Consider the following 23,170-nt stretch of genomic DNA (forward strand, 5'->3'; position numbering starts at 1 on the left):
CAATTATTAATTTCATGATAATAGTAGTATTAGTTTGAATTTCTTGTTTTAAGTGATGTACTTGGGTTCACAACCTCTGTTGTAGCTCATCCCAAATGTGTGGTTGGTTAGAGCCAGGGCTCTGTTATAGTCTCTAGTTCTGTATAGATATTGTCAGAAATGTCTTGACAAGATGAGAAATAACATTAAGATGCAGATAAAGGGTCCACTCCAGCTCCTTATTTGCTAACGTATTGATTAATGGCTTTAGTCCTTAGTGCTTTTGTTTTAAAATAGTATTATTATTATTGATGTTGAGTAAAAAACAAAACAAAGAAAAAACAAGTGACTCAGCATGGCATTGTCCCACAGCTAGAATAACATTCTGAGTTACTTAATAATAAGATTTAACATTTCAAGAACAATTTAAAAACATATACAATAAATATAAAATCAACTTTTAAACCCTCATTGCAAGCCCTTTGTGGAATTTCAGGTTAGTGTGTCCGAGAGGAAATGTAACTGCATCAGTCTATAAAATACATTTTTCATTAAAGTTGTGGAGTGCTAGTCTCTACAGATTTTAGTCCCCATTTAGTAATTTACAGGGAAACGCCAATGAGTGCGAGGCAAACATTTGTGAGCGGTTCATAACAATAAATAATCAGTCATCAAAATTTGCAGTACAATGCAAAAGACTTTAATAAATTTTTGAAGCGCACACATACATTTAACAGTTACAGTTTTCTCCACACCGGCAAATCAGTCAAACACAAAGTTTATGTAAGGTGCATATTTTACTTCACATTGAATAAAAGTGAGGTTGTCTGTCTCCCTTACAACAATAGATTTCAAATTCATAAGTATTTTTGTTGTTTCCCCAACGATCAGCCAAATCTAATCATTACAGTGCTAGGATGCTATGGATACGTCATGTTGTAGGTCCTATGCAGAAGTGAATACATTTGATACCATAATTACATGTACAGTATATACCTCCTCCAATAATAACAACCTGCCTCACAAGAAGGAAACACAATTAAAAAGCTTTCAAAATCGACATAGTTGCTTGAGTCATGGCACAGAATGAGCGAGGCTGCTGGTGCAAAAATGTCACTATTCAACTACACTGCAGTTTCTGCTCCAGCCCATCTGTACATTTAAAATTGACTGTCTATGTCTATTTTTTTGGAGTCTAATGCTATGCTTATATGTATATACTGCAGATGCATTGCAGGCCTCATTCAAGTAACTTATCAGTGTTGATCACACCAACCAGTCAATTCAGAAATGATCTAATCAAGACCAGTTTGTGTCATAGCAATGCTGTAAGATGTGTGCAGAAAGATGAACAAGAGGTCACACGGTTTGGTGCTCAATGTTCTTGTCAACTATAAAAAAGATTCCTGCAAGTGTAAAGATGTGCAAGCATGTTACTTTCACTTGTAAGCCTGTCAACCTAATATTAAAGCGGATTTGTCATTCTATTTTTTATTTATTTAGTTTTTTGGTGGTCATTTTAACCATCTGGAGTCATTTTAATATCTATCTGCAAGTTAAACCATTTCCCAACTTGGGAATTTAAAGTGACACGCAAAAGGTCAGGCTTAGTGCTCTTCAAATCTGCCCTACGTACACAGGCTTTTATTATAACCCCATTTGATTGTGGCTTATCTCAAAGTATTAAACTTGTTCTACCACTTCTCCCAGTGTAAAAACAACAAGGCAATCAGAAGCGTAGTGGGTAGGATATTGGGTGCACTAACAAATAACAGGATGGCAAAAGGTGAAAAGGAATTTACTGTGATGTGTGCACTAGCGGCAGCCTACGGGCCAGTAGACCTTGCAGCATAAATACGTATTAAGTCATTAGTTCTGCGAGCAAGCGCATATGGAAATTTATGTGGAAAAAATTAAGACAATAAAATGCCATTAGGCAGCTTTGCAAAAAAAAAAAAAAAAAAAAAAAAGGGCAAGGGAAATGTACTTAATAAATATAAACACCATCAACTCTGTATTAGATACACATACATACATACAGTATAAACATACTTTACAGATGTATTGACACACACCTATTTTACAGCATGGGTGCTGGAGTTCTAGGTCATGCCATTGGAATCAAAACACAAGTCATACTTCCAACACATTTTACAAGAGGATCTTTGTCAAGTTTCAAGCAGGAAAACATGAACTGTCTTGCTTTTTTTCAGCCCCCCCCCTCCTTTTTTTCCCTCTCTCTTCCACCCCCATGTTTGTATGAAGAGGTGAGCTTTGAGGCTGTACAGGCAGTAAAGTACTTGTTCACCTTGACACTTCCTGCCTTCTGCCCTCACGCTCTCTCTCTTTTCTCTGTCCCATCTTTTTCATTCTCTCTTTTTCTCTCTCTCTTTAGGTAGTGGGAGCTAGAGATTGATTTTAATCCTGTGGGAGCGAGCTGTACCTGTGCCACAGAGTGTGCCATAGTGTGGTGGTTTCAGTGCAGTCTCCTGAAATATAGAGAGACAGACAGATATAGGGAGATTGGAGTTACAATATCATCCAGCACTGAGCAGTCTAAACTGTAGCCTTATCAGTGCCAGGCTACACTCAACACGGAATACAAAAACAAACAAAGAAAAACAAAATAATAATAATAATACAAATGTCTAAAGTGATTGTGATAAAGATCATCAAATAAAAATTTCAAAAAAGCATTCTTCAAGGGATGGCTGGCAATCACTTCATTTTCATGTCAGGTTTCCTTGAAGAATGCTATTGACTTGTGCATTTTTTTTCCTGTACTTATCAGATCATATAATCACATCCAATTCTCACTCCCAATTTGTCTCCCACGACACCAGGCTAGCACTCTTCGCCCCACTCAAACAACAAAATCTGGATGAATTTAGGCCAAGTATTTCGGACCCTTGCCAGTGGGTCCTCTGATATGTACAGAATATTACATGGTGCTGTTGTTTTCATAGTTTAAGCAGCACAAAACTGGCATTGACTGGGAGAGAGAGAAAGAGCCTGAGAATGTGACTCACACAGAGACAATACACAACAGTGCTCGTATAAGGAAGTTGGTTTGGATGCAATGACTCAATAAAAGAAACCAAACATGATGAATTTTGAAAATATGCATATATCCATATTTGGTGCTTTATCATTTTCGAAATGTTCTGAAATCATGGTATTTGCTGTTGCTCCTCACTAACAGTAAGTCATCACAAGCACCATGAGTGGTTTGTATCTGTATTTTTAGCCTAAAAAATGCATCACAATGCAAAGGTATTGGCTGTGACACCAACAATATTTGTTGCTGGTTCGCCCCTTTACAGATATAACAACTCCCACACATATGGAAATACTTTCTAGAAGATTTTAGTCAACATCTGTGATCGTTTTGCGAGGTCAGAGGTAACAGATCTGAGAGAGAATCTTGCTTATAATCTCTGTTCTAGTTTATCCAAAAGGTGTGAACAATTGAGTAAGAGGTATGCCTCAGTACATTAGTTTGTCATCTATTTAGTCATTAGAGAAGACCATAAACGCCCTTCAATAAAGGGTCAACGAAAAAATGGGTTAGTCGTCTGCCTGCATGTTGGTGTGATGTTGAAGATCGGGCAAACAAGGTGGCGCATGCTTAATCAGCCCCTGCTTAAATGCACACCATCACATGTGCTACTGATCACTCGTGAGAAGGTTGACCACCAAGACAATGCATCACATAAATGAAAAGAAAATTATAAAACATGTAAAATCTAGGAAGAGTGGGAAGTGTGAATGCTTGCGCGCGAGTGTGTGTGTGTGTGTGTGTGTGTGTGTGTTTGGCGGGAGGGGTATTGTCACTTTATAATGGAGCCATATGGTAGTACAAATCTGTAGTCTCGTAAGTATCTTTTACAAGAGGTACTCTTTAACAGCTACATCTGTATAGTCCCTGGAAGCATTTTGGTGACCTTAGCCCATAAGCTACTCTGCATGTGGGTGTTTTTCTAGACTGGGTGGATTTTATTTTTTTTTTTACATTATTTTTAGCAGCTTTCAGTGAGTATGAAGCAGGAGTGTGTTAGAGCAGGGCTCTAGACTAACGTTTTGCACAGGTTGCACTGGTGCGCCTAACTTTTTTCTTGGATGCGCCAGTACAAAAGTTAGGTGCACCCAAATTTTCAACCACATCACATTCAACACCCCCATTTTACAGGTTTACTCTTAATAAAAGAAAAAAAGAAAAAAAAACTTCCTGCCTTTTAAGGCAATACTGACTGGTAAATGATTAACTAACAATCTGGTCAACATAAAGTTCTTTATTTGAAGCACAATTCTAAAACACAGGTAACTTAATGAGAAGTGTTGGTGCTTAAAGTGATTCGTGTTAAAGCGTTGGTTAGCACTTTCAGACGAATCAGGCCGAATATTATATCAGACGAATATTATATATATATAATATTAGAGCATAATAAGTCAACTACTTCCTTTAACCATTAACCATTATCTTTTAATGCTCTAGAATATTGAACACTGGCACTGAAATGTGAAACAATGAATAAAATATCTTTGATAAATAAAAAAATATAAATAAAAAAGACTCAGGCTTTGTTGACAAAAATTGCACTTAAAAAATGATTAATACTTTAACAGGAAATATCCTGCCAATCAAGGTTCTAGTTGGTTAAGAAAAAGTCCAAAGTAATAACATGAATTAACAGCAATACCAGTCAATCAAAGCACGCTGTTTTGCGTCAAGATTCGTATTCCCTGTCAAAAGACTGCAGCATTTATTTAAATGTTTGTTTGTCAATGTGTTGAAGGGTTGCATCTCTTAAAGTGAGTAAAGCTGTACTCTAAATGTGAACGTGTGTCAATAAACACTGTGACATTTGCATTGTTGAGCAAAGACAGGAAATGTCCCACTCTGTTTTCTGTTGCCAGCTGAATAAATTGGAGGGATGGTTATGTTTTAAATGGATTTTGTCACTTGAGGTTTATGTTGTGTTGTCAGTTTTTGTTGTGATTCGACAAGCTTGTTGGTTTTAGTGGGATGGTCACGTTCATCTGGATTGGATCCAAAATGTTCCCACATCGTCGCTGTGGCATTAGGCTTTGGAACTCAATTTTAACTTCAATTTATGCCGATCAACATTCTGTAATTGTACAGCTACATGCTAGCTGTTGGAAAACAACTTCAACTATGATAGCACCTCTGTCTGACTGCAGCACCCGCATTTTGAATGTACACACGCAAACACAAACACACACACACACACACGCACAAAACCACGGCCAATCAGAGGGGGCTAGAGCCCTTCATTGATTCTGATTGGTTTAAAACCACAATGGGTTTAATGTGTGTGTTTTCAAAGTCGCAGAGATATTTTTTTTTTCGCTAGGTGGAGTAGGTGCACCCGTGCGACCTATTGTGTTTTTAGGTGCACTGTTGAGAAATTCGTCACACTCTAGAGCCCTGGGTTAGAGGTACAGTATATTAAAATACCTACACCAGTTACTTCTATAGAACAAACAAAACAACAAACAAAACTCTCATTGATTGTTTTTAATTAGGATTATGATTGTTGATTATTTTTATTTATTTTTATTTTTTTTGTGGTCTCCTATTACACAGTTTAGGGGCCTCACTTGAAATTGTCTCCACAAACTAATTGTTGAACAGATCCTTCTTCATTCGTCATTCATAAATATACAAGGTATTTAAAAAGACACCAATGATATAACATAGAGATTGTTTTGTAAAAGAGTCCCAGTAAACAAACATCGATTAGTACATCACTTTGGGATCTGAGGCTGACACATCCAAGTGTCATCTTAGCGGATCACCACCTCCTTCCCTTCTCTTATCAGCCTTATACGAAACCTAATTACAACGATTTTAATCATACTGTATTACGAGTGATTAACCCTTTGGTGCATTTAATTAACCTTTGCAGCCACAGATTTTCATCATGCTTTTTTTTCTCCATGACATAGGCTTTAAATAATCACACTTAAAACTGGAGGGAAATCTAATGTCTAAAGTGGGAGCCAACACTTGTCAAATGCTTAAGGGGGCAAAAGAATATAATATTATAATAACTGCTGAAAATATGGTTGGTAATTAGGATTTATTTTCCTACATAATCTTGAAAATATTTTGGGGTGCTTGTATCAATCAAAGTATCAGTCAGAGTTCCACAGAGCAATATATGATTGGATAGAATGTTTGGTTATCATATATGGATTAATTTTAAATTGATTCTAAAGATACTTTATTTCCCTGGCAAGCAAGTGAAAATCAGTTGCAATCTGCAACGCTCAAAATCCAAGAGGATAATATAATTCAAAGGTGAGGAATATTTTAAAATCTTTAAGGACAGCCACAATCACAATGAGGGGGCAAAATAATTCTGATAAGTCATGAATGGATCATGTAAACATATTGTGAATTAAATCTTTTAGTACTCAGGGCTGTAGTAGCCTTATGTATTACACACCATGTCAGACAGAGCGTGGCTTATAACCACGTTTTCAAAAAAAGGTGATGAAGGGAATGAATATATGTTCAGTGTGGATGTCCTCATAATTTATCCTGAGCATAATACTTATTGGGATAAACAGTAATTCAGATGAACCATGCCAAGAGTAATGTTTAGGCTTTCTGGATGTCATAAATAAAAGAAACTATAGGAATCAAAAAGCAAAAGAAAACACACACACACGTTCGTAAAACTTGAAGCAATAAACAAAAGCAAAGACCTCATCAAACAAAATCAAAAGATTGATGCAATATCATGGCAGTGATCCAGAACTGTATGAATGGCAGATTTCATAATTGTAAACGTGACAGAAATGAAAGTCAACCAAAGAACCACTAAATCCACAAAAAGGGTAAAGAAGAAAAAAGAAAACAAGGCAAAAACAATCAAGAGCACATTTGCCACCGGATAAACAGCAACCTAGAGTGTCATTGAATTGCAACCTTGATTTACTGTACAGGATTTATTTTTTCAAATGTGCTTCTATTTTGAGGACAAATACCAGTATGTCCAAAATCTGTATGTAACATGAATTGGGCATATGACTGTCGAACTTCTCAGTATCTTTTTGAAAACAAACTACAACACAGTAAAAAGGCAAACCTCAACCTGGATGCGAATTTAAACAAAGTACTGAAAGTGTATCTACATATGCAATTTATAACAGTAATTGGGGTCATTAAAGAAGATCGTTTATGAGCTAAATGTAACGTCGGACGGGCAGGCTTTTTATGGACTAGTGCTCCCTTGGTATTTAAGTATATTGGTCTCAAAGCTCTGCGTCACCTTGATCCCTGCGACCCCTCCTCCTTCCCCCACCCCGAGCAGTACTCCGTCTTCCCCGCAGCACTGTGCTCTTGCTGTCGGCACCGAGCAAGGCCACCTCTCCTTACCTCTGATTTACATTAATTTCCCTCAACCGCCTTTATTTATTGGGGTACTTCACATTTGGCACATTTCTCTTTATGGAATCATAAGTCCTTTGCTGTACTACCTCATTTAAACGAGCTTTCCCATGAAACATTCTGTGATGAAACAACTCCCTGCACAATAAAACCAGGACAGTTTCAGTTTTTCCAAAATTGCTGATTAAGTGAGAAGTCTCCGTCAACCTGGTTGCTGGGTTTACTTTTTGCTTGTTTGGTTTAAATGGAAATCTAAATATTTGCACACAGCTTAACTCAGCGCTTGACCGCGTCCAGTTCAGTAATCACTGCTCATAACATACTCGAAAAAGGCTATGATGCAGGCACTCACTCTTAAAGTGGTTGTGCAATAACTGCGATGGATGAATAGCTGGATTTTTATTGTACTAATAGTCCTCCTTGCAATAGTAGTTACAGCAAACAGTGCTAGCTTTATGGAGTTGTTGAGTTTTAAGTAAACAGCTACATGCAGCAGATTTATAATTTTCTATTGGATCGATGATTTTTAGCATCAGAAAGTACACTGACAATAGCTGTTTATCTGAATTGTTGATTTCTATCAGAATTTAAAAAAAAAGAAAATAACAACAACAACAAAACACAAAAAAAAACTGGGTAATTTCTTGGCTCCATACTGGGTGAAGGTGACAATCAGTATGAAGTGTGATTAAAAAATAAAGCCTCCAAATTCAAATGACCCAATAATCAAAATTGCACTGCTGCTGTTAATCAAGCTCCAAATGTGAAATTAGCCTGCACATGTATGCTTATGCAATTACGATTGCTTATAAAGGAGAGTGCATACAAGATTATGGTGCCTCACTTGTGTGATGAATTTCATTATAATTTCAAGTGCAAATGTCATTCATGTAAACATTTTCCTGGCTTGTCTTGGAATGTTTTTGTGCTCCATATTGCCACTTTCGTCCTGTCAAATCAACTACATTGGGGCAGCAGGGGAAGTGTGAATGGGGACTAGTGTGGGCGGGTTGAAAAAAGAAGTCATGAATTACCTGTCGGGTGGTGATTTGCCCTGGAGTCTTGAATCCCCCCTGACAGCCGCACTCTGAGACACTGTATGGGTCGGAGCTCGTCGATGAGCACTTGGAGAGTGTGTCACAGCCCACCACAAATGTGTTGTCCAAAGGGAGCTCCTGGATCACGTGATGCTTCTTTGGGGCCACCGGAGTCTCTGGTTTGATTTGAAATGTAGGCTGAGGGGACGCAGATTTGTAATGCTTGGCTAAGTCCGGGCTGTCGGGTTTGAAAGTGGTGGGTGTGGTTGCCCAGTTGTACTTCCCCATGGTTTGCTCCTCTAGCTCCACAGGGAGATCCAGCGTACCATTAACATGCTCATGTGTAGGGTCGTCAGGCTTAGATTCATCTATGGTCACAAAGTTCAGGAGGAGGCTCTTAGGGGATCGCTTCTTTCTCTTCTTCTTTTTTTTTATTTGACGGTTCTCTTGGTTTGGTGACACCCACTCACCGCTCTGCTTGCCCTTCTGCACCACTTTGTGTCTGGGTGTCTGTCGGCAGCGCACCAAGGCAGTCACAAATATCACCAAGATGACAGTCATGGTCCCAGCTATGATAGCTATGACAACAATCACATATCCGTTAGCCTGTGTTGTTACCTCACTGTCCCCTATGTTTCGGTCCAGTGGCGTCTCCATGCTTTTCTGTAGCTGCTCTTGGATAAAAGTGGCATTTGAAACAGTGTCATTGACAAATAAATGAATAAGTGCAATAGCTTGTAATGATTCCGGCTGCCCGAGATCTTTGACTTTGACAACCAGCCTATGCAGCCCTTGATCTGCTGCCACAATTTTCTCTTGCAGTGTTATGTTGCCTGTTGTTTTGTCGATGGAGAATAGGCCTCGAGGGGAGACTCGAGATGTGATGATGATGCTGCTGGTAATGCTATACTGGAGCTCAGCATTCATACCTGTGTCATTGTCAATGGCAAACACTCTTGTAACAACATCACCAGGGGTGGTGGTGGTCCGCACTAGGTCATATGAGTAATTGGAAGCAGGAACAACAAACACAGGGCGATTGTCATTTACATCAACCACATTTATAGTGACCTTAGCATAGGAAGAGCTAGGAGGTTGTCCTCCATCCACTGCCTTGACCATAAAAGTATAAGAGCTCTGCTGCTCCCGATCAAAGGTGATATTGGGCTTGATTACGCCAGTTTGAGGGTCAATGATGAAATTATCTTTCCCATTCAAAATGGACAGAGTCACAACAGCGTTATCTCCTGCATCGGCGTCTGTCACTGTAATTAAACCCACAGTTCCAAACAGAGGAAGGTTTTCTGGCACATAGAAGTTGTACTCGGGGTGTGTGAAAGCTGGACTGTTGTCATTAAGGTCCTGAACGATTAGCCTGACAGTGACATTGCTCTGCAGGGATGATGAACCATTGTCCCTGCCTATGACAGTGAATGAATACCCCTCCTGCTTCTCTCTGTCCAGTCGTTTGCCAACCGAAAGGATTCCTGACTGTCTGTCTATATTAAACCCGTCGGGTGCATCAGGGCCCAGGGTATAAATAATCTCTGCATTATGTCCGCTGTCTGCATCAGTGGCACTGATTTTTATTAACTGTGAGGACGGGTCATTATTCTCTGGTATGGAAAGTTGAATTTCTGGCTGGGGGAAGATGGGCACATTGTCGTTCTCATCTTTGATTTTAATTAAAACCATAGCTGAAGTGTTCAAAGGAGGCGTCCCCCTATCCGAGGCTACTATCCTAATTGCATATTCTCTAGTTGTCTCATAATCCAGGGGAGCAGCTGTCTCTAGTAAAAACTGATCATTAAAGACAGGTTTCAGACGAAATGGAACATCATGGTCAGTATAGCAGGTGACTTTTCCATAGAGATCTGCATCTCTGTCTGTAACTGTGATGAGGGCTATTTTGGTGTTGAGCGGGGCATTCTCAGACAACAGCACAGTCCCGTTCACCAAGTTGATTATATAACGTGTGTCAATGGAGGGAACATTGTCATTAACATCTGTAACATTGATAGTCACTGTGGCCCTTGAGGGCGTTGAGCTGCTGTCACTGGCCAGAACAATAAGTTTGTGAACAGGAGTCAACTCCCTGTCCAGTGACTGCTTTACGGTGATCAATCCTGTCGTGCTATCAACGGCAAAGTGGCGTTTGGTAGAGGCAGAGATCTGGTTACTGAAGGCGAAGTGAATCTGGGCATTGGACCCTAGGTCTGCATCCGTTGCATGAAGCTGAACAACCGAAGTCCCTGTGGGGGCATTCTCTGGTACCGTGACCTCCAACTCGCTATCCTTGAAGACAGGACGATTGTCATTGACGTCGGAGATGGTGACTTGGAGGATAGCAGTGCTGGACTTGGGAGGTTTACCACCATCTTCCACCTTTATCTTCATGACAAAGGTATCCTTCTGCTCACGGTCTAGGTTCTGCTGAACGATCAACTGTGGCCACTTGTCACCCTCAGGTGTCTCAATGATGTCTAAGCCAAATTCTCCGACACTCTGAAAAGACAAAACAAAATACTAATTCACACTCACTCCCCTACTCAAAATGACAATATATACAGTTTAAATTCACAGTTTTTATGGTGCTGTGCTCTAAGTTTCTTATGTAGAGGTATATGAAAATGATTGGCCCTTAATATTCGCTGGACTGTAGTACTATATCACCTTTGCACTTTCACAGTTTTAAAAAGCCATTACAGTTTGTTAAAGAAGTTCCTAAGGTTAGATAATCTTAGTACTGCAATTTTGATCAAACTTTTAACCTATGATGAATGCAAAGACTACAATTAAATAGTCTGAGAGTCTGATCTTGAAGTAAGGCTACTGTATGTACAGTACTATGCTCACATCTCAAATCAAAAACATGCCCATCAACAGCCTATATCAAAGCTGCAATCGGTTCAATCACTGCAGGCTTCACAACATGAATGAAACCTAAAGTCAATCAGGCCTTTTTAAAATGTGGCCATTCATTGTAATCACTCAAGACCCCTAGTTATCCAAAAGTACTACATCCTTAGGCTTCACATCAGATTTTCTGATATCATATGTTTATGTAATTCCAAATTAAAAACTGAAAGAACTGGCAATAGTTGTAAACTTAATTGCATTCCTCTCGAAAAATAGCACTAGTGTTTAGAGTTTCTAACAGGTATGGCTCTATGCACAGATTCAAACAGAAGGGGGCGGATGTAAGCATAGGGGGGATGTTGGGTGTGGGGGTAAGAGAGCAAGACAGAGGGAAAGAGAGAGAGAGAGAGAGAGAGAGAGGGGGGGGGGGGGGAGAGAGAGAGAGAGAGAGAGAGACCGAGAGAGAGGGGAAATAAAAAGATCAAGCCCATGAATGAGCTGCATGCACATTATGAAACAAAGAAGCTCTTTGAAGCTCTTTCAGTCAGAAGCAGTTTCATGGTGAAAGAAGAAAAAGGGTTCTCTTTAAAAAGATAAGCTTCATGCTGCACATAATGTTGGAAGTGATTACTCCGTCTATGCACAGCCATCAAATGAGATTAAGATACATTTTTCATGTTAAAGTAGGGAAATTGTATACACAACAATCCTCGAAGGTTTTTAGAATCTAGGACCGTCCTTGTGCAAGCGTAAAGTCGACACATGGGAACATGCAGGTTCAGCATGTAAATTATTGTGTACTCAGAAACAAATTGCTTGCAGAGACTGTTGTCAAGACGATTGACAGAACTACTTAAAAACAGCCCTGACAGCAGCAATGATCTCTCAGGCTACCTTTTGAGGTACATTATGGCATGCAAAAGTCCCGCAGGAATGCAGAAACCTGGCATTAAAAACTTTGTGTGAGAATGTAGAAAAAACACTTTTCAGCACAATGCACTGCACTAGAGCTTTCTTGCAACAGTCTTGTGGCTCTGTTACTTATCAATGCTCTTCAATTATCCGTTGTTTGAATGGCTTGTAGCTACAGTAGTAGCTTAGTAGTGGCAGACTGATTTTTGCCAAATACTAATGTTAATAGTGGGATTTTGAGTTAGCATGCATCAAAAGGAATGTTGCACGATGATTTATGAGCCAGCATTTCCTTGTTGCTTTTGTCTTGGTTTCACACAATTTTACAGCTGACAAGACAGCACCCAGTGCATTTCAATAAGATGAGGAGAACTATCTCTCAGGCTGCGCACACTCCTGAATACAGAATTAGTCTGGTGGATTGTGATAAGATCTCAGGAAGGCCAAGGGAAGGCCAAAATTCTACTAGGAATCACTCACTCGAAACCCTTAGGCTGAGAAAGAAGGACGATGCAGCTCCAAACTGCTAAGTGTGCGGAACACGTCACACCGTAGCTTGCTCTGTTTGTCACTACACGTACTGAATGGCTACAGTACGTCAAAGAACGTAAAGGAATTATCATTCATAACGCACTAATGAGCCAACATTTTTGGAGATAATTAGATAGGGATCAGGGCACTAAAGTGGATGTGGGAGTACACTGTGTAATCAAATCTGCCCTAATTTAAATGAAAATGAATGAGGGATGCCAACAGAGGAAGTGCTAGCAGCTGATGAGCAAAGGATGACTTCTCACCCCTCTTCTCCAGAGAGCGCCTCAGATTATCAGACGATGCATCTTTCAGTCAAGTTGATGACCTTATTAAAGCTCAGAGGAGATCGAGTTTGGTTTGGGAATATATCAGAGTGACTGTCGTGACGGTGATGACCCTCATAAGACCTCGCACCTCTTTATAATATTGAGAGAAACCAGCGATCTTAAGGCCTTTTCACACTGCACTTGGCACAGTGTCTGATGCCCTTGACTTTCCCATTCATTGTTTGTGTGCTGAGGGGGCGTCAGTGCGTTTTGTCAGTCGTCAGTGCATTCAATGCAGAGGGCATCTGACGCTCAGTGTGGATAGAAAAATGTTCTATTGTGATGCGTTGACGCGGTGATGTCAAAAAGCACCTCCAATGGGCTAGCGGAGTGATTTCTGAGTGCTATTTTGGCTGACTTCTTCTGTAAACAGCAAGGGGGAAATGGAGGAAGGCATAATAATTGCGCTGTCCCACTACCCCGACCTCTGGGTCAATAGAAAAATAATATACCGAGACGTCTCTGCGGGAGACTTTCAAACTCCCTTTCAAAGCTTTTGCTCAGGCTGAAATACGCCTCGAAGCGCTCTTTCTGGAACCAGAAAGCTCATGAACGAGTTTAAACTTATTATTATGATAATTATTATGATTATTATGGGCTATTCACATTCCCTTTTTTTGCTGCTGCATTCCCGCTTCCTTCTTAAAATAAGTAAAGTTAGGGCTTTCTTTTCCAATAATGAAAAATATATATTGCCGAGTTGCAGTCCACTCAGTGGGAAAAGCCTCCCGACTTACTTCTCGGCTGTTGCGTCACCACTTCCAAATATGGGATGGCCGCACCCATGTTGCCGTCGACGTTGCGCTTTTGACGCAGGGGCCTTTCACACTGAGCAAGTGCAGTGTGAAAAGGCCTTTAGGCTATGTTTACATTACGTTCCTGGTGGCCACTCCAGCCCTGTTTCAGGCCACCATGGACAAAACGGGATGTCGTGAGACAACGTAGGTGGGCGGGATGAGCAAATGTGACAGGCCGTGTGTTAACATTTGCCATGGCAGTCACGTCGTGTGGCCATATTAAAATGAGCTGCGAGAAAACTTTTCAAGACTTGAATATACTGAAAAAAATGGCCGAAATCTCACGATGCACAATATTTGGGGCAGGTATGTCTGCTGTGCCCAGTGGTGGTGGTGGTATGGTGTGTGAGTCTTAGTTTCTCATTCCACTACCATCCTTGTTACCAGATCTTATCTATTTTGTTGGCTGACTGTTATTTCATAAATTTGACAAAGACAGAAAAGTAGACAGGTGTATCTTCACATCAGAGACTATTACATCCATCCATCCATCCATCCATCCATCCATTTTCTTTACTGCATGCCCTCACTAGGGTCGCGGGCTGCTGGAGCCTATCCCAGCTATCTTTGGGCGGTGAATCGGTCGCCAACCATTCGCAGGGCACATAGAAACAAACAACCATCCCCACTCACATTCACACCTACGGGCAATTTTAGAGTCCTCAATCAACCTAAAACGCATGTTTTTGGGATGTGGGAGGAAACCGGAGTGCCTGAAGAAAACCTGAAAACTCCACACAGGCGGGGCAGGGATTCGAACCCCGGTCCTCATAACTGTGAGGCAGATGTGCTATCCAGTCGTGTACTGTGCCGCCGAGAGTATTACTACAAAACAAAAATAATAAATTTTGAGGAAAATAAATAATGATACTGAACTTTTTATCCAGAAGAATCTAGCTTATTTGATACAACTTTCAATAAAAAGTTTAAACGACAAAAAAAGGTCCATATTTTCTCCTTCTTTGATGGAGGTTGAATTTGTAATTTGTTCATGAGAGCTGCTGTGGCAAAAACTGATTACATGATTATAGTAATCTCCAGATATCAGAGGAAGAATAGCAATATTCAAATAATATTTTTGTTGCACAATACCATTAGTGGGGTGGTTTGTCACTGAGCATTAACAGAATTTAGACTCTAAAACCACAACATCCATCGGTCCAATGTACCGGTACATTGGAAAAAACAAGGTCAATGGTCGAATGCTTACTCTAGGAGCCACTGAGATCAGCCAACTAAAATGCAGACATCCACTTCATCATGCAGTTTATCAGTGAGACATAGCCTTCATAGCCGGCAGCAGCACATTGATCTATACTAGGCGACTTGAACAAGACACCCACTTTAAATGTGTATGAAGACGCTGACACAGATTAAAGTCAGTTTAATGTAGTGTGTGATGCTGCAAATTCATTCAGTGGAATAAGAAAAGGGGTCAGTATGAAAGCCAAACTTCCAAGCAAAAAAATTAAAGAAGAATATCTTTCAGTCCTAAGTATGTTTCAGTGTTGGATGCTGTGTTCGCCCAGGAATGAGTACTGTACAGTGATATAATCTCCTTTTTCATTTTTCTCCATTCATGCATGAGATTGCTTTTTTTTTTTTTTGACCTTGACCATTTGAAAGGATGCCTATCTCTGCAGTTCAGGGGATGTGACAAACACACTGTTGGACCACACCGGTGCCAGAATCACTCTCAAAAGCCTGATTACCAACTTTTGTTTGCGGTATTGGAGCACTGTTTAGGATAAAGCTACACAGTTCCCCCTTAGCTTTGGAAAAGTGTTATGACGCACAGGGATTTTTTGACAGAAAATCTGGGCACACCAAACGTGGAGTGACAGTGAGTTTGTAAAAAAAACAATGGTAGCAATTCACACGTTGTAGCCAGCACAACACAAGAAAACTGGCCAAACTACAGTATCATTCTGAGGGTGTTTTTCAGACAAATCTCACAGGACCGTATATTGGTATTCCAAAGGTGGCTTAGCAGCCAAGAGCTATTCTAGGAAATGCTTGCACATTCTTTCCCTACTAAACGCTTGACTTTCTCCTGCACTTTAGAATAGAAAAAAAACCACCAGAGTCGAAAATGTACCTGGCACTTTTCAATAATCCTGCTGAATTTTATGTATGGAACCTAGAACACAAGGAAATTAATCTCAAATTCATTGTGAGTTTAATGAGAGTGAAGAAATCAAGGATACTGTGCGGAGGATGCTCTTAGAGGAACTTTCTGTGCACTTTATATTGTGAAAAAGGACAACGGAAATGATTGCAAATGATCATTGTAATGAGCAAAACATTTGCTTGGTGATTTTCCAGGCATGAACAATTCAGGACATTGCGCTGGAGAGGCCTTGGAAGTGTGGCAACTCTTTAAAAATGCAAATTACTATTACAGCAGAAAGGGATGTGGATGATTGCGGTTTTACCAACACGTCAACTTAATCTGAGACTCCAAGGTGGACTTTTCATTTCTGTCTCACGGTCCTAAAATTCCTTTATTTACGATGCCTAAGCCTTCTTCCAGAGTGCTTGCATACCCTCTTAAGTTAAACTTCATGTGACTTTTTCAATATTAATCTATCCACAAACCAAGGAGGGTTGTGTCGACTGTTAATGAGCAATGTATGATAATTGTCCTGTTTTTCCGTATAAGGGGGTGACTCCATTAAGCAAAGGAGAATATTGCAACAAAAATAGTGCATCAATTAGGTGATGAAATGCTTTCTCTCTTTCAACATAAGTCTGTTTAAATAAAACTGTGCATTTTTTCTTAACCAACTTTAATCGACCAAGTTCAACCCATCTAACCGGTTCCTGGAAATTAGACAATTCATTCTTTGCTGTGTCTGCATTTTCTACCCCATGTTCTGATCACTATAAATGGTACTGCAGCAATTTCTCATAATGTAGCACAGGGAAGTATTAATTACTTTTATAAAACATTGTAGACATCATGATATATTTATGGAAAATACAATCGTATTTCAATGTAGGATGACAGTATGGAAATGCACTGCAGCCATATGGCAACTGATAAAGCAGTAGTAAAAGTGCGTGATGTTGGGGGTTCGCAATGGACGGTGAGGATAAAGAACTTTATTTAGGGGAAAAAATAGCAAAAACCTGTAGCGAAAGCAAATGTAGGAAACCCCATACAGAAATGTGGGATACAGCAAGATAGTCTGTGAGTCCAAGCATATCCACTAATGAGGTTGCTGATGACTATTCTTTATGTGTTAGTATCTGCTGTACATGGCTGCTTATTTTATGAATCACAAAAAGGCACTAATGTTCACTAAAAGTAATTTATTTGACAGAGTCCATGGGGGAATCAGTATCCGAGCTTTAGTACTTTCACCTAATTCACTATTGAAAGACATTATGTGGAAGATTGAATAGACGTGACTGTGGATGTTCAGTAATGGCCTAGAATATATGTTTTAGTGGAATGATGTATTAGGAAAATTCCCAATTTAATTGTTTGTTCACATATGCAAACTATAATCTTCTACAACAACAGGTATACTGTAGGTAGCCTTTACAAATACAGTAACTGCGTTCAATTGTCAGAAAGGTATTATTTTAACAATAGTATGTTAATATTATTTCAATAGAAAAATAGTATTTTTATCTTCTAAAATACTGACTGAGTGGTATTGGATTTCTTAATTTGTGCATTTGTGGTTGATGAAATATAAGTATTTTTGTGTTTATAATTCTTCCTTATAATTCTGTCAGTCACAATGACATTTAAATCATATTCTTATAATATATATACAGTATGTACTTTATTAAGACAAAAATGCAATACATATCTAACTGTGGGATTAAACAGGTAACATTCTTACCTTGACCAACTCATAATGTTGGATCCCATTGATCCCGACATCAGGGTCAAACGCAGAGGGCACTGGGTATCGGGTGTTGATGGCTGTGTTCTCTGGGATGGAAATATTTATGACCGTGGACTGGAAAAGGGGCGCGTTGTCATTGACGTCCTCAATCAGAAAACGGATCTTGACCAGTCGGAAGATCTCATCGGGCAACACAGCCACCTCAATTTCATAATAGCAGCGTTTTTCTGCAAAGACCCCCGAGCATAGCTTCTCCCTGTCGATTCGGTGATTGGTAGTAAAGATCTCCCCTGTGTTGGCCTCCACCCTCACCAAAGGCACGTCGCCTGTCTTGTACACAGGCTTGAATTGCAGGGGTGAGGACAGCCGGATGTTGGGGTCGAGATTGAGGTCGAGATCCCTGCGCAAGTTTCCGATGCGTACATTCTCTGGCTGCTCCTCCTTCACTGTGTAGTCTCTCTCCTGGGCCCGGCATATGAAGACCGTGGAGGTGAGAAAGACCACCAGCACATAAGTCTGACTTGCTAAGTTCATACTCAAGAGTGGATGGAGCTTCACTTCCACAGAGGCAATCCTGTCTCGACAGAATGGGACAGAGAAACAAAAGAACAAAGGACAGATAACGTCAATACTGGAATGTACTGTACATAGTGTTCAATTTCTGCTGCAGTTGTGACCTATTCATCTCAACAAGTTATGAACACCCATCCTTCTAATGTCTTTGAGAGCAAATTAAAGGTAGTTTTACAACATTAACCTTTGCTCACGTATTCTGAGCAAGAGAACACATCAAGGTTCACACTTCACATTTTCCATCAGTCCATGTAATTACTTTTGACAATACCGGTCATTTTTTGGGTCTAAAAAATGCAGGAACCAGTGGCAGTAAGATACTTTGCATTGACAGATTGTCCACGTAAGACCTTCATTCATGTCAAATGGGTGTGAATCAATGCAATGCATAAGCATTGAACATCATTTGACCAGGAGAAGGCGTTACGCTCTGGTGCTTGCATGTATGCACACGTACATCACTGTGAGTTGTAACACTTGACATCAGCTATTAATAGAAAGCCTAATTTGCTATGAATGTAAACAATCGAGCTCCGGAGAATTTTGTGAACGCCCACGTGCGGCAGAATGAAACAGACAGCAATTTAAAATTAGTGTGAGCATTTGTGTTGTCAAATATATGTTTCAAATATATTTTATGCCTTTCCTTGTACGGAGCCCCCCTGGTGCCAAGGTATGAGAAAAATAAAATTCATTGATAATCTGTTCCCTCAATTTAGTAATCTGTACCCTCAGTTTAGTAATCTGTACCCTCAATTTAGTAAACTGTACCCTCAGTTTAGTAATCTGTACCCTCAGTTTAGTAATCTGTACCATCAGTTTAGTAAACCGTACCCTCAGTTTAGTAAACCGTACCCTCAGTTTAGTACTGTGTTTAGGAAACACGCAGGCTAATTGTAGCCAGTCCTGCTAGTACTGCTATATAATGATCAACCCCCTCGAACTACAGCAATATTGCCTTTCAGTTGAAAAAATGGGATGTAGGATATATCACGACATGACAATTTATACACATAATTCACACGAGTAAGAATATAACATACAAATAGAATTTACTTCACTTGACAGATATACGTAGGTATACGGAGCCCCAGACATTTGCTAAACTGAGGGTACAGTTTACTAAACTGAGGGAACGGATTACTAAACTGAGGGAACAGATTATCAATGAATTTTATTTTTCTCATACCTTGGCACCAGGGGGACTCCGTAAATTTTGTAATACATTTTTTTGAATTGAACGGAAATTAATTTGGGTTTATCATAGCAATGAATCGTGCACATACCATAAGACTGACAATGCATACGCTGCTGCAATCACTTGGAAAAAGGGATGGACATTTGACTACACTTACTTGAACGACTGAATGTAGCAAATTGAACATCAATTAACCAATTGCTTTTTATTATCTTTAAAGGACTGGCAAATCTTTCTCAGAGTTCTGAATTATTGCTTTAGTGCTAGAATCGTATTTAGCAGATTAAAACTTTCTGGAAATGTTGCTATAGCATGGATGGAAGACATCCCGTCGTTGAGGTCATGTTGTTCATCTTTCGACCACAAAATAGTTGAGAGTCAACAGTGCCTCTGCTGGTTTCATCCAGGTAGTGTACTCCCTTTTGCCTCAACTACATCAAGATAAGATTCATAAATAATCATTTTTTTCTATAATCAACCATTCTTAAGGATCAGTGAATCGATTACTATGCCCACCCATGCCACCACCACTTTATCGGCCACCTGCACTATCTAATGAGATCCAAAACATGAGATGTATCACAAATTCTGGCTTTATAATAGGCTTACTTTTGACTGACTGTGTCAGAGGCCTGTGCGGGACTGTTTAATATTGTGGCTGGTGAGTGTATATTTCCTTTACATCTCTAAACACCCTCATTTCCAAAAAATATTTTGCATACAATTTACTATATCGAAGACAATAATGGACTTATATTTAACCAATTTTTCTGACCGTTGTGATTCTTTGAACCAATTGTTAAACCTTCCATATCATAAATACTACAGGGGTCAATAAATGTTTTGACAGAGATTTGTCGGGTTTTAACAGAATACTGTACTAATAAATATATTATATTGACAGTTACTGGCGGCACGGTGGACGACTGGTTAGCACATCTGCCTCACACTTCTGAGGACCGGGGTTGAATTCCCGGCCCCGCCTGTGTGGAGTTTGCATGTTCTCCCTGTGCCTGCATGGGTTTTCTCTGGGCACTCCAGTTTCCTCCCACATCCCAAAAACAAGCATGCTAGTTTGATTGAAGATTCTAAATTGCCCTTAGGTGTGAATGTCAGTGCGAATGATTGTTTGTTTATATGTGCCCTGCGATTGGCTGGCGACGAGCTCAGGGTGCGACGAGCTGCCCGCCTCTCGCCCGAAGATAGCTGGGATAAGCTCCACCACGTCTGCGACCCTTGTGAGGATAAAGCGGTACAGAAGATGGATGGATGACAGTTACTCTAAATAAGTCTGTTATAGATAATTATTACCAATTATACATCCCATGAGTATATCAGTGTAAAATGTTTGACGACTGTACTTTGAGAATGTTGGTCTGTATCATTCCATAATTAATTTTCTTCAACGCAAGGTAAACAAGTGTGACAGCCGTCACATAAATGACACTCTATTAGAAATATATTCGCTAGTGACAGGAGACCACAAATACTGTAACTCTTTGGGAATTAGGGAAATAAAATATGTTTAATAAATTTCCCTCCTACTTTACCAGTCAAACAATAACCTGTAGGAAAAGGCATGAATTCCTAAATTGCACTACATGGGTCCTCTGCTTTTGGCAAGGCAAATACATTCACTGACAAAGGGGAATTGATTAAAAGTAAGAATTTGATGTAACCAGTTTTTAAATAGCAACAATTGAGAAATGTTTCTTTTCATACATGTAAAAAAGGCCACACGAGACTCATTAAAGAACAGTTTGACAAGAAGAAAAGCTGACATTGATCAGTGTGAGGTTTACTTACATTGCATGAATAGCACAGCACGGTATTGTGCTGCTGTGTCAAAATATGGATGAGTTACATCCCTTTAGTAAGTGTGGAACACTTTGAAGTGTGCGTCATATCAGACAATGGATTGCTTTACTGTGACGATGGTAAGGCACTCCAAGTGACGATGAAGTTTGAATTTAATCCTGAAATCAAATGTGATTCATTGCAGTGAAAAGGGAGTAAAACAGGACGGATCAAAGAATAATCTAGATTTTGTCTTTCTCATAAAATGACAATAGTTTTCTGAAGTATGAACGCGGTGTGTGTGTATTTTAGTCGGTGCACAAATGCAGTGACAGAAAGATAGGACAACCTGGCAATGTTAATGTAGTCTGAGAATAACATTTTTACCAGAATTCAAGAGATGTCTGCATATTGGACACTAGACTAGGTACACCTGCACAATCTTATGAGATCCGACAGTTATGGATTGTAAGCAAACTTTGGCATATCATATGTTGAATTGTTGCGCATTTATGTATGTTTAATGCTAATTGTGTTTGTGTAATAGTATCAAAATAATGACACATGGATCAGAGCGTTACTGATCAAGTTCCTTTATTACTAGTATTTTTGTATGAGACGTTATCACCATTTGATGTTAAAATATTCATCCATCTAACATAATTCTACTTTAAAATAAAATACTACGGAAAGAAATGAGATCCAACAAAATACTGGTCATTTTTTTAAATAAAAGATAACCATTTTTCAATGGTATAAAACAGCATTACATCTTACTAAGTGGTGGTTCTAATACTGTGCTTTACCCTCTCATGATGTACTTTATAAATGGTTTGTCTGAGTATGATACTGCGTAGGTCTACGCCACTTCAAACTTGAGCCACAATAAAGATATCCATCCATCCATCCACCCATTTTCTGAGCCGCTTCTCCTCACTAGGGTCACGGGCGCGGTGGAGCCCATCCCAGCTATCATCGGCCAGGAGGCGGGGAACACGCTGAACTGGTTGCCAGCCAATCGCAGGGCACATAGAAACAAACAAACATTCGCACTCACATACACACCTATGGGCAATTTAGAGTCTCCAATTAATGCATGTTTTTGGGATGTGGGAGGAAACCGGAGTGCCCGTAGAAAATCCACGCAGGCACGGGGAGAACATGCAAACTCCACACAGGCGGGGCCGGGGATTGAACCTCAGAACTGTGAGGCTGACGCTCTCACCAGTCGGCCACCGTGCCGCTAATAAAGATATTAAAAATGTTATTTCACTTAATTTCTTTGTTTCCAGGATAATGTGGCAACATTAGGCAATCTCACAACGCTTCTGTTTTCTGTCTCTTTTGTGCTGTCTATGTGGAACAAGGCCAAGCCAAGCAAGAGAATGATTTACACTGGAAGGAAAATAAGTAAGAAGCTGGTCACATCTTAAGTATGACTCTTCTTTGTTTACATTTTAGTAGTCTCATGAAATGCTATTTTGAGGTCCAGACAGCAGGTTGGATTCAATCTGTGAACCCAAGCCTCATTCATGGGAGACAGCGTGAAGAGTAGCAGGCCTGGCCTGGATCACATTCCATGACAGTGTGATGGACAAGTCTTCCTGCTGTTTGGATCTACTTGCTATAGCAGCGGAAGGCCAAATGTACAACTGCTGTCACACCCTACGTTTACCCATAAAGAGACTATCAACCATCAGCTGTGGTTAGCCCGATGATCCGAAGACATTTCAACTTCTTTGTCAGACTGTATTTATTTATTTTATTTTTTTATTAGCATTAGATGGAGATGGGATTTTTCCGATTGTCTTGGGGTTATCTCATTGAACAGCTTTAAAGATCGCTGACGGCCTGACAAGACAAGGTCTCTGGTTT

General features: G+C 39.8%; 1 protein-coding gene across 2 annotated transcripts in view; it reads right to left on the reverse strand.

Moving 5' to 3' along the window:
- The window catches only part of pcdh11 (protocadherin 11), a 220,553-nt gene that overhangs the window by 195,124 nt on the left and 2,259 nt on the right, over positions 1-23,170 (reverse strand). The window contains exons 2-4 of one of the 2 annotated variants that reach the window (XM_061787940.1): positions 17,722-18,301; positions 8,434-10,941; positions 664-2,468 (exon numbers count right to left, since the gene is read on the reverse strand). In XM_061787940.1, coding sequence (XP_061643924.1) covers positions 2,385-2,468; positions 8,434-10,941; positions 17,722-18,261 — 3,132 coding nt within the window. In that variant the 5' untranslated portion in view covers positions 18,262-18,301 and the 3' untranslated portion in view covers positions 664-2,384. Of the gene's footprint in view, positions 1-663; positions 2,469-8,433; positions 10,942-17,721; positions 18,302-23,170 lie in introns of those variants that run through there. The other variant, XM_061787939.1, reaches the window with a different exon arrangement.

This window comes from Phyllopteryx taeniolatus, chromosome 10, assembly GCF_024500385.1.
Source record: "Phyllopteryx taeniolatus isolate TA_2022b chromosome 10, UOR_Ptae_1.2, whole genome shotgun sequence".
Taxonomy (NCBI): domain Eukaryota; kingdom Metazoa; phylum Chordata; class Actinopteri; order Syngnathiformes; family Syngnathidae; genus Phyllopteryx; species Phyllopteryx taeniolatus.